The sequence below is a fragment of the Psammomys obesus genome, unplaced genomic scaffold (assembly GCF_907164565.1).
Source record: "Psammomys obesus unplaced genomic scaffold, mPsaObe1.curated_primary_1811, whole genome shotgun sequence".
In the NCBI taxonomy this organism is placed as follows: Eukaryota; Metazoa; Chordata; class Mammalia; order Rodentia; family Muridae; genus Psammomys; species Psammomys obesus.
The window spans coordinates 17,371,495-17,388,162 of record NW_026596256.1 but is presented as its reverse complement, the minus strand read 5'-3'; the positions used below and the strand labels follow the sequence as shown (position 1 = coordinate 17,388,162).

The 16,668-nt window shown below is 43.8% G+C and overlaps 1 protein-coding gene across 5 annotated transcripts in view; it reads left to right on the top strand.

Moving 5' to 3' along the window:
- B3galnt1 (beta-1,3-N-acetylgalactosaminyltransferase 1 (globoside blood group)) overlaps positions 1–16,063 on the top strand; it is a 26,923-nt gene extending 10,860 nt beyond the window's left edge. For all 5 annotated transcript variants that reach the window (XM_055596911.1, XM_055596910.1, XM_055596914.1 and 2 more), the window contains exons 3-5: positions 11,429–11,493; positions 13,215–13,298; positions 14,031–16,063. In XM_055596911.1, coding sequence (XP_055452886.1) covers positions 14,065–15,060 — 996 coding nt within the window. In that variant the 5' untranslated portion in view covers positions 11,429–11,493; positions 13,215–13,298; positions 14,031–14,064 and the 3' untranslated portion in view covers positions 15,061–16,063. The remainder of the gene's footprint in view (positions 1–11,428; positions 11,494–13,214; positions 13,299–14,030) is intronic.
- Positions 16,064–16,668: the final 605 nt, after the last annotated feature.

Here is a 16,668-nt window from a genome sequence, read left to right as displayed (position 1 = left end):
TTCTTTTCTTTTCTTTTCTTTTCTTTTCTTTTCTTTTCTTTTCTTTTGTAGTCATTCTTTCTTTTTTGTAAATATTTAATTGTTTATTTTACTTTTAAATTTATTACAATTTATTCAGTTTGTATCCCAGCTGTAGCCACCTCCCTCATCCCCTCCCAATTTTGCCCTCCCTTCCTCCTCTCTTTCCATGCCCCTCCCCTAGTCCACTGATAGGGGAGGACCTCCTCCCCTTTTATCTGACCCTAGCCTATCAGGTTTCATTAGGACTGTCTGCATTGTCTTCCTCAGTGGCATGGTAAGGCTGGCCCCCCTGGGGGGAGGTGTTGATCAAAGAACTGATTCTCCAACCAAGGACCATGCATGGAGATAACCTAGAACCCCTGCACAGATGTAGTCATGGGAACCGGTGCTGTCGCTGACAGTGTTCTCTTTTCTAGCCAGACTCAGCTTTGCTCAGATAAGGGAGGTTACAGTTGGCCCAGAATGCTCACCTTCTGGTTCCCTTTCTGTGGCTTTGTTGTGACTCCTTCCTCCTCCACTCCCATATACCTGATAGCCCTTGGCTGCTACCCTCTTCCTCTCTGACAGCTTCTCTGTCAAGGTTTCCACCAGCTTCCCACTGTTCTCTTTACTGACACTGGCATTTTCTGTGAGGCTGTCTGCCCCTTGCTTGCTCGGCAAGATTTGCCTCCAGGCTGCCTGAGGTGCCCACCACACCTGCCACCTCCTTCAGCCACAGCCTCTCCTCTCCTCTCCCTCTCTGCCATTGTGTGGCTCACGTAAAACCATGGTTTAGTCTCCATAATACTCTAGGTTGCCAAGCTCCTCCTTCCTTGGTGTCCACTCCTATGGGATTCACCCCTTTAGTTACATTTTAAAAGAACTAAGCTGGGCTTTGTGGGCCCACACCTATAATCAAAGCACTTCAGAGGCAGAGGCAAGCAGATGTTTCTGAGTTCAAGGCCAGCCTGGGCTACAAAGTGAGTCCAGGACAGCCAAGGCTACACAGAGAAACCCTGTTTAGAAAAACAACCAACCAACCAACCAACCAAACAAACAAACAAACAAAAAGAGCTAATTTGTGTTCGGTCCTCACATTTCCAAATTCCTTTTTTCAGCCTACCAACACCCTCAGCCACATCTGTTTCTTTTCCTCTTCCTACTTTAGGGATCCATACACCAGAGCCATAAAGCTGTAATCCCTGCTCTTGAACTCCACCCCCTACCCCATCCTCCATCCCTGGGTTCCCAAGCCAGGCAGCTGTACTTCTCTCATGCAAGTCACAAAAGATAGCATGTTATTTTAAAAGGGGGCTGGATTGTAAATCCACTCAGAGGCACAGTTCTTTTGTCTCACCCAAATTAACTCTCCTGCAAACTTTCTTTAATAACTGAAAGGACTGAAAACTTCCCCTCTGTCCTTCGTGTGCTCAGTGGTTAAATGTGATTGTGGCAGTTAAATATCTTGTAATTTTATGTACTTTGGCTGTTTATTATCTAAAGGTTACATGCCCGTAACTTGTGTTTATGAGGGTTTTTGGCTCAAAGTTATATAGGGACATCTTTAAATTGACAGATAATATTTGTGCTGGCCAGTCTTGCTTGTCAAAATTCACTACACTTGGAATTAACTAAAACCCAAGTTAGTGGGGCGAGGTGGCACACGCCTTTACTCCCCAGCACTCAGGAGTCAGAGGCAGGTGAATTGCTGTGAGATTGAGGACAGCCTGGTCTACAAAGCCAGTCCAGGACAAGCAAGACTACACAGAGAAACCCTGTCTTGGAAACAAACAAACAAACATACAGCAACAGCAACAAAAAACTAAAACCTAAGTTATTGGATACACCTGTGAGGGATTTTTCTTGATTAAATCATGTGACGTGGGAGGAACCACCTTTAATCCAGAAGACAGACCTTAAAACCTTGGCCACCCTGGCTGGTGGCAGCCTATAGAAAAGACGTTTTTTATAGCACTGTTCTTTTACAATATGTTTGGGATAATAACTAAGTTCTGTGAGACAATGTAAGTTCCTGCGTTTTCCTTTATTTAATATGAGTTATAAAATATATCTTTAGTAAAAAGCCATTAATATAATTTCAGAGGATTGTTATTCTAAGATAATTATAATTCCTAAGTTCAGTATTCTGTTACATCAAGTTAAAATGGATGCCAGATTCTGCTTACAACAACAAGATTTTCTTTTTGTTTTTTTGAGACAGGGTTTCCCTGTGTAGCTCTGGCTGTCCTGGACTTGATTTTTAGACCAGGCTGGCCTCGTACTCACAGAGATCAGCCTTCCTCTGCCTCCCGAGTGCTGGGATTCACAATCGTGGGCCACCGCTCCTGGCTAACAAGGTTTTCTTAAGTATTGATCAGCTCTCAGTAATGTTTAAAAAGCTGACCTTAGGAAAACACCAGAAGATCGTGTTGATCTTGTTTTATCTTTTTACTAAGTGAGGCATTTAAAACCTGTGATTAGATTTCTCCAGACGCTGCTGATATGGATATGCTGTCCCTTCCTGGATGGACATTGCTGTAATACCAAACAAAAAGTCAGAAAAAATGATTTCTCCTTGGATCATACCTGATAAAGTACATAGTAATCGTAAAACGTACTTTACTGGTCAAATAACTTAAATCTGTTTGTAAATTTGGCCTGCTATACAAAATTATGTTGGGCCTCTTTTGCTGAATAGTTTTATGTCAACTTGAGGCAGGCTAGAGTCAAGAGGGGTTTGTGGGTAGAACCTCAATAGAGAAAATGCCTCCCTAAGATTGAGCTGAAGGCAGTATGGCATTTTCTTAATTAGTGATTAATGTGGGCCCAAATGACCGTGATTGGTGCCATTCCTGGGCTGATGGTCCTGGCTTCCATAAAAAAGCAGGTTGAGCAAGCCAGCAAGCAGCACCCCTCCCTGGCCCCTCCATCAACTCCTGCCTCCAGTTCCTGCCCTGTCTGAGTTCCTGTCCTGACTTCCTTTTGCAGTAGCCTATGATGTGGAAGTGTAAGCAAAATAAACCCTTTCCTCCCCAACGTGCTCTTTGGTCCCGGTGTTTTATCTCAGCAGTAGTAGCCCTAGCTAGGATACCTGTCATCCTCAGTCCTCTAGATTGATAAGCGGAACAACTGTCGTTAATATATTGGGAGTTTTCCACAATAAGTCCCTAGGAAATAAACACAACCAAATGGTTTCACCACTTTCTTTTTCTTTTTAAGAAAGGACAGGACTGTACTTTGTATTTTGCAAATCTTACTGTTTTTGAGAGATGTTTACAAAGCTGCTTGGTATATTTCTCAAAGATAAAATGCTGATCTTGATTCTGATAGGATTTCAGGTAAAGACAGCATTAGGTCCTCCAAGTCTGTTTCCTCAGGCTTGCCATACTCGAACCATTTGGAGGTGCTGTATTTAAACTCTTCTAGTCTCAGTCAGAGCGCCTATCTGCGTCAGGTTCTCTCCTGTGCTCCTTCCAAGCAGAGTATGTTTTTATTATTGCATCTGATGCTGCTATGCTGTGCCTGTAGTGTCAGAGTTTCAGCGGTAAGGGTGTGGTTTGAATAAGAGTGGCCGCCATAGGCTCATATACATGAATGCTTGTTACCGGGAACTAGCACTATTTGAGGATTAGGGGGTGTGGCCTTCATGGAGGAGGTACGTCACTGGGGGTGGGCTCTGAGATTCCAAAAGCTGAAGCCAGGCCCAATGATTGTCTGTCTGCCTGTCTGCTGCTGTTTCTTTCTCTCTTTGTTTCTCTGTCTCTGTCTCTCTCTTTCTGCGTATGTGTGTGATGTGTATCTGCCTCCAAGTCAGGATGTAGCTCTCAGCTACTTCACCAACACCACACCCGCCTGCTGCCATGCTCTCTACCATGATGTACTGAACTAACTTCTGAAACTGGACACATGTCCACAGTTAAATGCTTTCCCTTATAAGAGTTGTCTTGGTCATGGTGTCTCTTTGTAGCAGTAGAACAGTAACTAAGACAGCAAGAATACAGAGCAAAAATTGTTACAGCTCCAAGCCAAAACAATCCTGGGGCTGTCTTAGGTTTTTGCGGGTTTCTTGTTGGTGGTGGTGGTGGTTTTGTTTTGATTTTTTAATAGCCCATCTATTCTCTTCTTCAGTATGTGACTTATCACTTTTGTGACCCAAACTCAAAACTATATAACGGGATTAACTTAAGGAGATCTATAGCAACGCTGTTTAAATCCTGTCTTTGGTTTCTGGTGCCTTAGCTACACCTTCTTTAAAAGTGAAAGGTTGAAATCTTACAAATACCCATTGCTCTGCCACCTATTCTGGTATTTATCTTCTTTTTAGGATCTCTGTCCTCTCAGAGATGCTTGGGCCATGGCTATATGTAGCTGTGTCTCCCCAACTTCCTGTTCCCTATATTCTGTTAGGGTTCTTGGTGGCCCTCAGGCTTTTCCCTATTTGTGGGATTTCTGGTAGCCAATGTTGGCTTTATCCTACTTGTGGAGTTTCTGGTGGTCCCTTAGGCTTTGCTATACTGTTGGAGTCCTAATGCCTCCTCCTCCTTACTGGATTCTTTGGCTTACTCCTGGGGTGCTGGTACCCTTCTTTCTGAAGGGTGGGAGACAGTGGTAAGGGAGCAGATACCAGAGGGACATGCAGAATTCTATTTGAGTTTTTTTCAGGCCAGGTATGAGCCTGGTGGGCCTAAGCCAGCTGCTTTATGGAGACATCTCTTACACTGACTGAAACAGTGACAAGCAGACAGAATGATCAGCCGGGTCCCGACTGTGACTTTGACAGAAGTACACAGTCCTAAGAGGAAAGAACAGACAGGACCCTCATATAGCTCCACACAGATGGAAAAGCAGTGCTCGAGCAGGGTACCAGAGCACGCTTAGCCCCTCTCCACCCGTTCTGTCCCCTAAGGCTCCAGCAGTCTGTGTCCCAGCACTCCAGTTTGTCTGTTTTCAGCCTTGTGTGGATGGAAATGCAGTGTCTGCTCCATTTGGCCCCTGGAGCAGCTTCTTGTGAATGTCATACCATTGGTGTTCCTCTCTTCAACTACAAGAGGGTGTTGGGTGGCTCCCGTTTTGGAGTTGGCCCCACACAGAATGGTGTTTCGAGCTGTCTTATGGATTTTTGGGGCAGAGCCCTCAGTCGTGAAGACTCGGACCCCATTTTCACATTTCTTGGTACACATTATTATAAGTGTTCTACTAGAGTGTACTTGTGTCACAGGGAAAATAAACTTTCAGCTTTATTGAATCACATCAAAGTGATTGAACTAATTTGCATTTACTTCATATTCCTTGCTAGAGACACTAGAATAGGTGCTTTGTTTAGATAACTTGATAAACATTTCGTATATTCCTAGAGAATGCTGTTGAAATCTCTGAAGATGTGAATTACTTCTAGGTGTTTCTGTCCTGGTTCTTCTAGGACTGTTTCAAACTGTTGGTGTTACTCTCTTCAATTGCAAGAGAGTCTGGGTGGCTCCTCTTTTAGAGTGTCCTAAATAGAATGCTTGTATGATGCTTCTCATTTATTTGGGGGAGGACTGAGTCTGATCACAGTATCATACAAATGTCTGGATCAGAGGGAGCTGCAGCTGGGGGTGAGCAGAAAGTGGGACAGGGTGGACATTTTTTGGCTCTGAAACTGAGAGGCCAAGTCCTTCTGTGAGGTGGTGATTGAGACACTGGTATGCATCATGGAAGAAGACAGATTGTAAGAGCTGAAGGCCAGGAATAAGAGACATGGCCCCTCTAATCACAAACATACACGGTAGACACTTGCACAAGATGAGGCCCTTCATCATTGTGTCATGGATGGAGGAGGGTCTCATGAAGCCTTACCTTCTAGGAGGAGCTTTTGGCATTTAAGCTTATTGCAGGAAGGGGAGCAGTTACAGGTGTCATTTTCTTCGATGGCGTAGCCTCTGGTAAGCTGCCCACACTCCAGTAAATGACACCCTATCCATGTTCATAAAGTGGCCCTGATTAACTCAGTGGGTTAAAAAGAAGTAGGTGGAAGAAGAGGGGGTCAGCAAGAGTGAGAGAGGAAACGGGGTCATAGGGAGTGAGTATGATCACAGTACATTGTATACATCTATAAAATCATACCCAGGCAGAGTGGCTTATGCTTCTATTCTCAGCACTTGGGAAGCAGAGGCAGGTGGATTTCTGAGTCCATGGCCAGCCTGGCTTACATACTGAGTTCCAGGAGAGCTAGAGCTACATAGTGAGACCCTGTGTAAAAAACAGACAAATGATATGCTTATATCTATAGAAAATAAGTGAGGGCATTTAAGTGACATTAGAAAGTCTTACTTTCACCCCCTTACTGGCAGGTACTTTATACAGTCGTAAGTTATTTCAGGTGACAGCGCAGTGATATTGCTAAATTTAATGCCTCGGAACCATTTCCACTATCAAATTCTAAATCACTGTCATCATCCCTCTATTCCCTCAGGCCCTTTTCGTGTTAGTGTCTGGCTACATACCCAGCTGTTACTGTGCTGGCTAGTCTTATCTCAATGGAGGTTACCTTAACAGAGAAAATGCCTTCATGAGATATGGCTGTAATTTTCTTAATTAGCTATTGATGGAGGAAGGGACCATTGTGGATGTTTCCATTCTTCGGCTGGTGGTCCTGGGTTCTGTAGGAGAGCAGGCCAAGCAAGCCAGAGGAATCAAGCCAGTAAGCACCACCCCTCCTGGCCTCTGCATCAGCTTCTGTCTCCAGGATCCTGTCCTGTTTGCATTCCTGTGCTGACTTCCTTTCAAGATGAAAAGCAATATGGAATTATAGGCCAAATAAATCCTTTTCTCCAACTTGCTCTTTGGTCCTGCTTTTCATTGCAGCAATAGAAACCCTAACTAAGACATGCAATGCAGTAATAGAGTATGTGGCCTTTAGTGTCTGGCTTCTTTTAGTTAGCATTTTTTAGTTTCATGCATGTCAAGAACTCTGTCAGCTAATGTTTGTAGTAACACTCCACTTTATAGCTGAGTAATATCCTGTCACATGGCTGTTAGTACATTGTCCTCATTGAAGGACATTTCCTTTTGCCCTACTTGATATTATCATGCTTTAAAAGAATTAGACCCCTTGATAACCTCATGCCTAGATTGCCTTCAGATTTTTCCCGGTCCCAAACCAGAACCACACATCACAATTCTGTGTCCTTACTCTCTCTCTCCGCACTCTGAGACCATGCTGGTTGTCTCATAGACTCACCATTGCATGATTGTTTCCATGTGGTGTTCCTTAGCTTGTCCTGTCATCTGAGTTCTTGTAACACCCATCAGACTACTGTTACAGAATTTTGGCCAGGCTGCGTCAGAAATAACACTGAACACCTTCGCTCATAAAGAGACCATAAGGTGCTTTCCTGTCACTTATAGGGTTACCACAGACAGTCCGGTTAAAGCCATGACGTCTTCACCCTCACTGCCCACCACAAGCTTTATATGACTTTAGCACTTGCACCAAAAAGAAACTTTTGTGATAATCTTTGGCACCACATGCCCGCTCCCCCAGTCAGCCTTTCCTCTGATGATCAAATATTGTTTAATAATCAGCACTTGAATCAATTTTGTGAGATGTTGCAAGATGGTAGTTTTGTAATTAGGTCATTTCAACTATATTTATAACTTCAATTTTTCCATAAAGAAGACTATTTCCTTATCATTTAGAGTTATTTGTTTACCTTAAGCAACACATCATTCTTTAAAACAGGAAAGAAAAAAACTAATTGTTATCCCCACACCAGGAAATATTTTTCAGATTAAGAGTTGGTGAATTACTAAATTGTTGAAGTCCTCAGTTATGGATTAAAAAAAAAAATTTACAATGTGACTGAGACTCTTAAGTTTGTGGGGTGTATGTGTAAGGATTTTGAGTTCCTAAAAGTGTGTCTGTATGTGTGTGTTTTGCTGGAAGTTGAGCCCAGCAATCATACATGCCAGGCAAGCTTTTTTTTAAAAAAATTCTTTATTAATTACACTTTATTCAGTTTGTATCTCCCCTATGGTTCCCTCCCTTCTCCTGTCCCAATTCCTCCCTTCCTCCCCACTCTGCACACATGCCCTTCCCCAAGTCCACTGATAGGGGAGGTCTTCTTTTCCTTCCTTCTGATCCTAGTCTGTTAATTCTCATCAGGAGTGGCTGCATTGTCTTCCTTCTGTGGCCTGGTTAGGCTGCTCTCCCCTCAGGGGGAGGTGATCAAAGAGCAGGCCAATCAGTTCATATCAGAGACAGTCCCTGTTTCCATTACTATGGAACCCACTTGGACACTGAACTGCCATGGGCTACATCTGTGCAGGGGTTCTAGGTTATCTCCATGCACAGTCCTTGGTTGGAGTATCAGTCTCAGAAAAGACCCCTGTGCTCAGATTTTTTGGTTCTGTTGCTCTCCTTGTGGAGTTCCTGTGCAAGGCAAGCTTTTTACTACTGAGCTGTGTCTCCATCCCCTAGGGAGATTTTTTTCAAATCTGTTTTTCATGTTACATTTTTGTAGTTACTAGAACTGTGTTGTAGGTAAAGAATGTAGCTTGTATTGGGTGTTTAAGGATTGCCAAGTAGTGAAACTATTTCTGTGATGAAACAGCAGGACCAAAAGTGACTTGAGGAGGAAAGGGTGTGTTCATTTGGTGTCCAAATACTGAATCACAGTTCACTGAGGGAAGTAGGAACTCAAACCCAGCCCTGGAGACAGGAGCTGATATCATAGAGAAGTGCTGCTTTTCGGCTTGTTTAACCTGCGTTCTTAGAGCATGCAGGGCCACCAGGCCGAGGTGGTGCCACCCACAATGAGCTGGGTCTTCTCACATGAGTCACAAATTTGGAAAATGCCCTACCAGCTTACCCACAGCCCAGTCTTAAGTGGGTGGTTTCTCAATTGAGGTTATTCCCTCTGAGATGACTACAGCTTGGTTCAAGTTGACATAAAGCCAGCACAATATGTAATCTAGTGTCAGGTTTGTCTTTTTTTTCTTTTTAATGCATGTTTGATACAGTCTTATAGACAAGTAGAGTGGTTGCTCACCGTGCAAAGGATGATCTTGGACTCCTGTGGGCTCCAAGGTAATATCACACTCAAATTCTTATGTACGGTGGGTAATATTTGCATACAGTGTGTGTATTCTCTAAATTAAAAAACAATGCAGTATTCTAAAATATAGATAAGTAGCTTTTTATCAATATTTCTTAGGGAATAATGACAGAAAATAAATCTGTGCGTGTTTAATACAGAAGTACAGACATATCTTCCTTTAGGGGGAGGGCTGTTTTTTGGTTTTATTTTCAAGGGGAGAATTGTTTAGACAGGGTTTCACCCCAGTCTAATTCAAGGTCCAGGCCCAGTCTAATTCAAGGCCTTGTATTCACTATGTACCTGAGGATTGTCTCAAACTCTTAGCCCTCCTGCTTCTATCTCCCAAATACTGCCAACACCAGCTAACATGCCAACATAGGCCTCATATAGGCCCCACCGCTATATGAGGAGCTATAGATTAATTGCTGCTAAGAGAATCAGTCTTCTCCAGGGACAAGCCACCTGAGAGATTATCCAGTCACATACATATACAAACAAGCAACACTTAAATAGACTTAACAAACATACATGTGTGTATGTATACGTATACCACTATACACATATATAATAAAAGAGGTCAGTTTGGGAGGGAGCGAGAAGCACATGGGGGCAGTGGAGGGGAGAGAGAGGGGTGGAAATGATGTAAACACAGTACTCACATTCTCAAAAAAAAAAAAAAAAAAAAAAAGCAAAAGATTCCTGGGCCGGTGGGTAGCTCAGTGTGTAAAGGCATTTGTCACCAAGCCTGATGACGTGAGCTCAGTCCCCAGGACCCACTTCTCCACCAGCTGCTGGAAGTTGTTCTGTAATTCCCAAGCATGCGTGTATAAACAGAAGAAACAAACGTAATTTTAAGATTTCAAAAAGATCACTGGCCTGACCTGCAACCCTCATCCTTAATTTCCATTGCCGGAAATGCCTCTTAGTGCCATTGGCTGTTTTCTGTTGCTAGAACAAGTCCGCGGCTAGGCGGTGTTTAGCTCGCGGGTCTAGAAAGCAGAGGGCCTGGTGTCAGTATGTGCGCGCTTCTTGAGGGGCTGTATGCTGTCCCACACAAAGTGGAAGGACACGGGCTGGGTACAGGAGCACGTGGGCAGAGGGGCCGAGGGGAGCTGCCAGGCCCGCTTTGTAAGAGCTGTGCAGAGATGACCAGCTCATTTCATTAGGAACCATATTAATTCCTCTTAGGCCCCATTACACTGGGGACCAAACCCCAAGGTGGGTTTTGGTGGAGACAAACTGTCGAGATCATAGTATTTAGAGCGATACAGGGACAATCTTGAAGACCAGAGTGGCGATACATACTTGTCACCCTAGCACTCGGGAAGCTCGGTGCCGCAGGCTTGGATTTATAAATATGTTTCAGGCTTTGCTCCCTATAGTGTAATGTCCTGAACCAGCAGGAATAAGGGTCCCAAATGGTGAGATGTTGAGCAGGAGGAACAAGGACGAGACATAGAGAAATGGAGAAATAAACGAAAACCAGGAACAGGAGGCCTTGTATAAGCTGATGACTTATTCCAAACAAGTTTTGTTGGTTTTTTTTTTTCTTTTGTTTTTCAAGTTAGTGCTTCTCTGTGTACCCCTGGGCAGTCCTGGAACTCAGTCTGTAGATGAGGCTAGCCTCAGACTCAGAGATCCATGTGCCTGTGCCTCAGGAGTGCTGGGATTGAAGGCTGTGCCACCACACCTGGCCCAAGCAAGTTTATTAAGAAGCACAGCATCTTATATCATACATACTATCTGCAGGAGGAGCAATGGCAAGGTCCGCAGAGAGCTGAGGTAGACAGCGCTGGCAGAGAGAATGTGAATACTTGAGACAGCTCTCCAAGGACTGATAGCCACAGCTCTGGGGAAGAGCTGGGTTCCCAGAAGCTGCAACCTTGACTTCTTCAGAGGCACGAGCTCCAGCCCTAGATCAGCCTTGCCACGTCCTGCACAAGGACACAGAACTCAGGTTCCCTTTCCCTCTCATCAGGACCTCGGAGAAAGTCTTGGGTGGGCCTGGCTCCCCACACTGATGCTTATTTTTGTGATGTTGCTTTACGATTTTTAAGTTATGGTGCTTTTTCTTGAACTCTGGCCTTCACACACTTACCCACATGCATGCAATCATATCCACACATGCACACACACACACACACACACACACACACACACACAGTGGATAAAGAGATCTTTCAAATAGCAATTAGCAACAAAATATTCTTTGTTTCTCTTAAATGCTGCTCACTTAAAGTATATGGCATGAATGGTTAGCTATAGACTATGGTCCTAGTTGGTTGATTGGCATTTTCCTGGTACATGCATTCCTGTTTCTTAATTTTTAAACATTTTGTGTTTTGTTTTAGGTGTGAGCCCTGTAAGTAACATACGGCAGAAATCTAGGCTAAGCCGTGAAAGCCCTGTGGTTAAGGTGAGCCAGCATCCCATTCTGATGTATGCTGATGGTCACCGCTGATGGTCTTTTGTGTTTTCCATTTGCCGCATGTTTTCTCTGTGTTCCCTGTCTGTGTCATCCTCCCTTTAACAGGTGGCTTGCCTTGCTTGCTTTTTTTTTTTTTCTGTCATTCAACTCAGAAGGTTCTATATCTATTCTTCTACTGCTTGTGCTCAAGGTTTATTTTATTTGTCTCACTGAAGGGGTGTGTGTACAACTTCTATTGTAAATGTATTCAGTGTTTTTATCGTAGGTACGTTAAGTGTTTGCTTGCAAGTATGAAAGTGTACACCAACACGGGCACAGTCTGTGCGCGGAGACCAGAAGAGGACATCAAGTGGTCTGAGCTGGAGTTAGAGATGGTTGTGAGCCACATGGGGGTAGTGGGAACCAAACCTGGGTCCTCTGCCAAAGTGCTGTGTCACTTGTCCCATCCATGTGTGTGTGTGGATCCACTCATATATATCCATATGTATACACTCACACTCACATACACACACTCATGTTTTAAAGCAGGGTACTATGGTTATCCTTATTCCTGCTGAACAAAGTCTGTAGAGTTTTTCATTTGTAATGTTTTTGAAGGCAGGCGTGTGTGTTTGTGTGTACATGCAAGCGTGGAGACTAGAGGTCAGCATCAGGGCTTTCCCGCAGTTTCTGTCCACATCTTTTGAGACGGGCTCTCGCACTGAACTTAGAGCTCACCGATTTGGTTAGACCCGGTGGCTGCAAGCTCCAGGGACCCACTTGTCTTTACCTAGCCACTCCCGCCCCAGTGTGGTCACAGACACGTGTCACCGTGCCTGGCATTTATGTGAGCGCTGGAAATCTCAACGTGGGTCTTGCATGGCAAGCATTTAACCAACTGCGTCATCACCCCAGCCCACCACTGTGTATGTTTACCTGGTATTTCAGTGTGTGTGTGTGTGTGTGTGTGTGTGTGTGTGTGTGTGTGTGTACTTGTCTGTGTGAGAGGCAGATGCAGGTGGATCTCTGTGACCCCTGGAACTTTTGAAAATATTCCTTGTGTTCCTTGTGACGTCTCTAAAATCCACGTATAAACTAGGTAGAGTAAACCCCGAGTCGGCAAGGTGTGGAGGATGGTGAGTGCTTGATATCCACACTGCAGGTTGTGTGTATCCAAATGGGCTTCTCACAGCGGTCCCTGGTTGAAATGACACACACTGAAATAACAGAGACTGTTACCTGAGAGAAATGCCATGAGTTCTATGTGGCCACACCCCTGGGGGAAAGCCAGGGCAGGGTGTCACTCTGGCTTCTGCCTGTACTTAGTGGATTGCAGCGCCATAGAGGCCCAAATTCCAGGTTTTCGGGGTTTGTTTTTATTTACGAAGACAACACAGGAAATCCACAGCAATGCACGTACATCCGACGATACGGACCATTGCCTTGGTGGAACACATCCTTTCGGATACCTTGCTCTGCAAAGTGCGTATAGAACAGTAGGTGGTTGCCATTCACCTTTCCGAAGGAAGCGGACATCATGGACACCGCTCCGCATTTTAGTCAGTGACGTGAGCGAAGTTTGGGAAGCCAAACTGCAAGTAAGGAGTGAAGATTTCCTGTTGGCTGACAGCTGTAATTTCACTTCAAAGGTTTCCTAATGATGGACTTTTAAGTCGTGTTTTTTTGTATTATGAAGGACCTCCACAGTTGTCTGATTTTTTCTTTTTTAGGATAAATTTGTAGCAGTGGTGTTGCTTGAGTTGGACACAGTCTAGAAATCCTTCAAAAGACAAGTGAGACCTGCTTACTAATAAGTAAGTATAGTAGCCAAGATATGGAGTCACTGGAGACTCCAGTGTTGGGTAAAAACAATGTGGTAGTCCACAAGATGGAGTATTATTCAGCTGTGAAAGGTTAGAATTCTGGCACTTGAAGCAACATAAATGGAGTAAAAAGAGCCAAGCACAGAAAGACAAATATTTCATGTTCTTATGTGTTTTTGGAATATTTTTAGCTTCCATCTTTCTTTTTACTTTTAATTTTGAGACAGGGACTCTCTAAGTCACTTAGGCTGGCCTTGAACTTGTAACCTTCTTGCCGCATCTTCCCAAGTAGCTGGGATTACAGTTATTTGTGTGGAATGATAGGTGTTGTTTGAAAATGATTCCTGGGTCTGCTTTTGTTGTTGTTGTTGTTGTTGTTTTCAAGACAGGGTTTCTCTATGTAGGCTTAACTATTCTGGACTCACTTTGTAGACCAGGCTAGCCTTGAACTCACAGAGATCAGCCTGCCTCTGCCTCCCAAGTGCTGGGATCACAGGCATGAGCCACCACGCCTGGCTCTTGGGTCTGTTTTAACCTCGGTGTCTGTGTGCGCCTCTGGATGGTGGCTCATTTGTGGGGGTTAATGCAGTCAGGCAGGCTTCGGTCAGGCCGTCTACCTTTGCGTGGGAGCTTTCTTTTCCTGTTGTTTCTTGACGAGCTGACGTCAACTGATGTGTGTGTTGGGGTGGAGGACGCTCACCCAAGCTTTGCTCCATCTTGTAGAAGCTGTGCCTTGCGTACTCCTCGGCTGCTGTGGATGGCCCCGGCTGTCTTGACTGCCCTTCCCAATAGGATGTCCCTGAGGTCCCTCAAATGGAGCCTCCTGCTGCTGTCTCTGCTGAGCTTCCTGCTGATGTGGTACCTCAGCCTTCCCCACTACAACGTGATCGAGCGTGTGAACTGGATGTACTTCTACGAGTACGAGCCCATTTACAGACAGGACTTCCGCTTCACACTCCGAGAGCATTCCAACTGCTCTCATCAGAACCCGTTCCTGGTCATCCTCGTGACCTCGCGCCCCTCCGATGTGAAGGCCAGACAAGCCATTAGAGTTACTTGGGGTGAAAAAAAGTCCTGGTGGGGATATGAGGTTCTTACCTTTTTCCTATTGGGCCAGCAGCCCGAAATGGAAGAGAAAATGTTGGCACTGTCCTTAGAGGACGAACACCTTCTCTATGGCGATATTATACGGCAAGATTTTTTAGACACATATAATAACTTGACCTTGAAAACCATCATGGCCTTCAGGTGGGTCATTGAATTTTGCCCCAATGCCAAGTATGTCATGAAAACAGACACTGATGTTTTCATAAACACTGGCAATTTAGTCAAGTATCTTTTAAATGTAAACCACACGGAGAAGTTTTTCACGGGTTATCCTCTAATTGATAACTATTCCTATAGAGGATTTTTCCAGAAAAACCATATTTCCTACAAGGAGTACCCTTTCAAGGTGTTCCCCCCCTACTGTAGTGGGCTGGGTTACATTATGTCCAGTGATCTAGTGCCGAGGATCTATGAAATGATGAGTCACGTGAAGCCTATCAAGTTTGAAGATGTTTATGTTGGGATCTGTCTGAACTTGTTAAAAGTGGACATTCATATTCCAGAAGACACCAACCTTTTCTTTCTGTACAGAATACACCTGGATGTGTGTCAGCTCAGACGCGTGATTGCAGCCCACGGCTTTTCTTCCAAGGAGATCATCACATTTTGGCAGGTGATGCTGAGGAACACCACCTGCCATTATTAAGCCCGTGCTCCATACATCCAGGGGAGGGGACGCTCTGTAGAAAGGGTCAGAGTGAGGGCTGTGGAGAACTCTGGAAGTTTGGTGTGCTGGCTTGCCTGAACCGAAACTCCTGGAGCTCCAAGGCCTAAGCTGACTAGTGATTTGTTTTAATAAAATTTAACCCGGATCCTTTGAAGGTGATAGAGAAGTTAAACATAAAGCAAAGTTAAACAAATGGTTTTTCTAATAAAATCAAAGGAACAAACAGTCTGGGTGACCTGGGTGTTAGATTAGAATGTCTTAAGATTTTCCTGAAAGAAAAGCTAACTAGCCCACAGCAGCAAAACAGTGCGGGGTTGTAATTATTAGATAGTCTAGTCACATAATGGTTCAGTGTGCATCTTAGGCAGTTATTATTAACATATATATTTCTTGTAAAAAGCTTCACTGAAGTTATTCTGAAGAAAATTTCATTTATATTGCTTTCCGTCACAGGATACTTGACGATGTGGTGTTTGGGAGTTATCAAATATTATTTAGTGTTATTTCAATTTCCCAAGTTTAAAGGTTATGGTGGTTTCAGTATTATATAGTGAATCACTTTTCACATTTGAACTTTGCTTTACTTACTCCACTGATCAGTTTAACTCTGAAAGTACCATTAATGTGACATCATAGGTTTTTACTAACAGTAATCTGTTGAACTTCATTGCATACTTTCCTGTAGACATATGGAGAATTAAAGCAAGAAAAGTCAAATTATGTACAGTTTTTTAAAAATGTAGTCAGTGTTTCTAGATGTCACTTCGTCTGCCTCATTTTCCCCCCACAGAACTTGAGACTAATACAGAATTCCAAACAGTCCCTTTCCTAAAGGCACAAAAGGCTCAGGTGGCATAGAGTATACTATTATTGCAGTATTTAAGCTGGAAAAGGAAGGTGGAAGATTCATGTTGCATTGTGAACCCACCCAGTGTGTATTTTCTACTGAGTAATCAATTTGTGAATAAAGGATTTTAAAAGAGAAGAAAAGCCACTTGTGTCGTTATTAGCTGACCATGGAGACCCGAGTCTGCCTTGGAGTCTGATCTAAGTCTCCTGTCCTTTCCCAGGGCTGGTACTTCCTTGCAGACCTGTTACTAAGAGAGGAATGGGGATTCCCCCTCCCCAGATTCCAGGGATTATGCAACTTTCTCTTAGAGTTGATTAAGAGCAGGTGACAGCTTTCTTATTATCTCTTAGAGTTCAAACTTATATTTTTGGTTGTGAGCCTAGCCTTTAATGGCTGAGCCATCTCTCCAGCCCTATTATTTGTAAAAGCCAGAAGTTGGGAACAGCCCAGATGTCCTCAGTTGAGGAATGGATACAGAAATTGTGGTACATCTACACAATGGAATATTACTCAGTGATAAAAAACAAAGAAATCATAAAATTTGCAGGTAAATGATAGGAACTAGAAAAGATCATCCTGAGTGAGGTATCCCAGAAGCAGAAAGACACACAGGGTATATACTCACTCATAGTGGATACTAGACATATAATATAGGAAAAACATACTAAAATATATACACCTAAAGAAGCTAATCAGGAAGGAGGACTCTGGCTAAGATGCTCAATCCCCATTCAGAC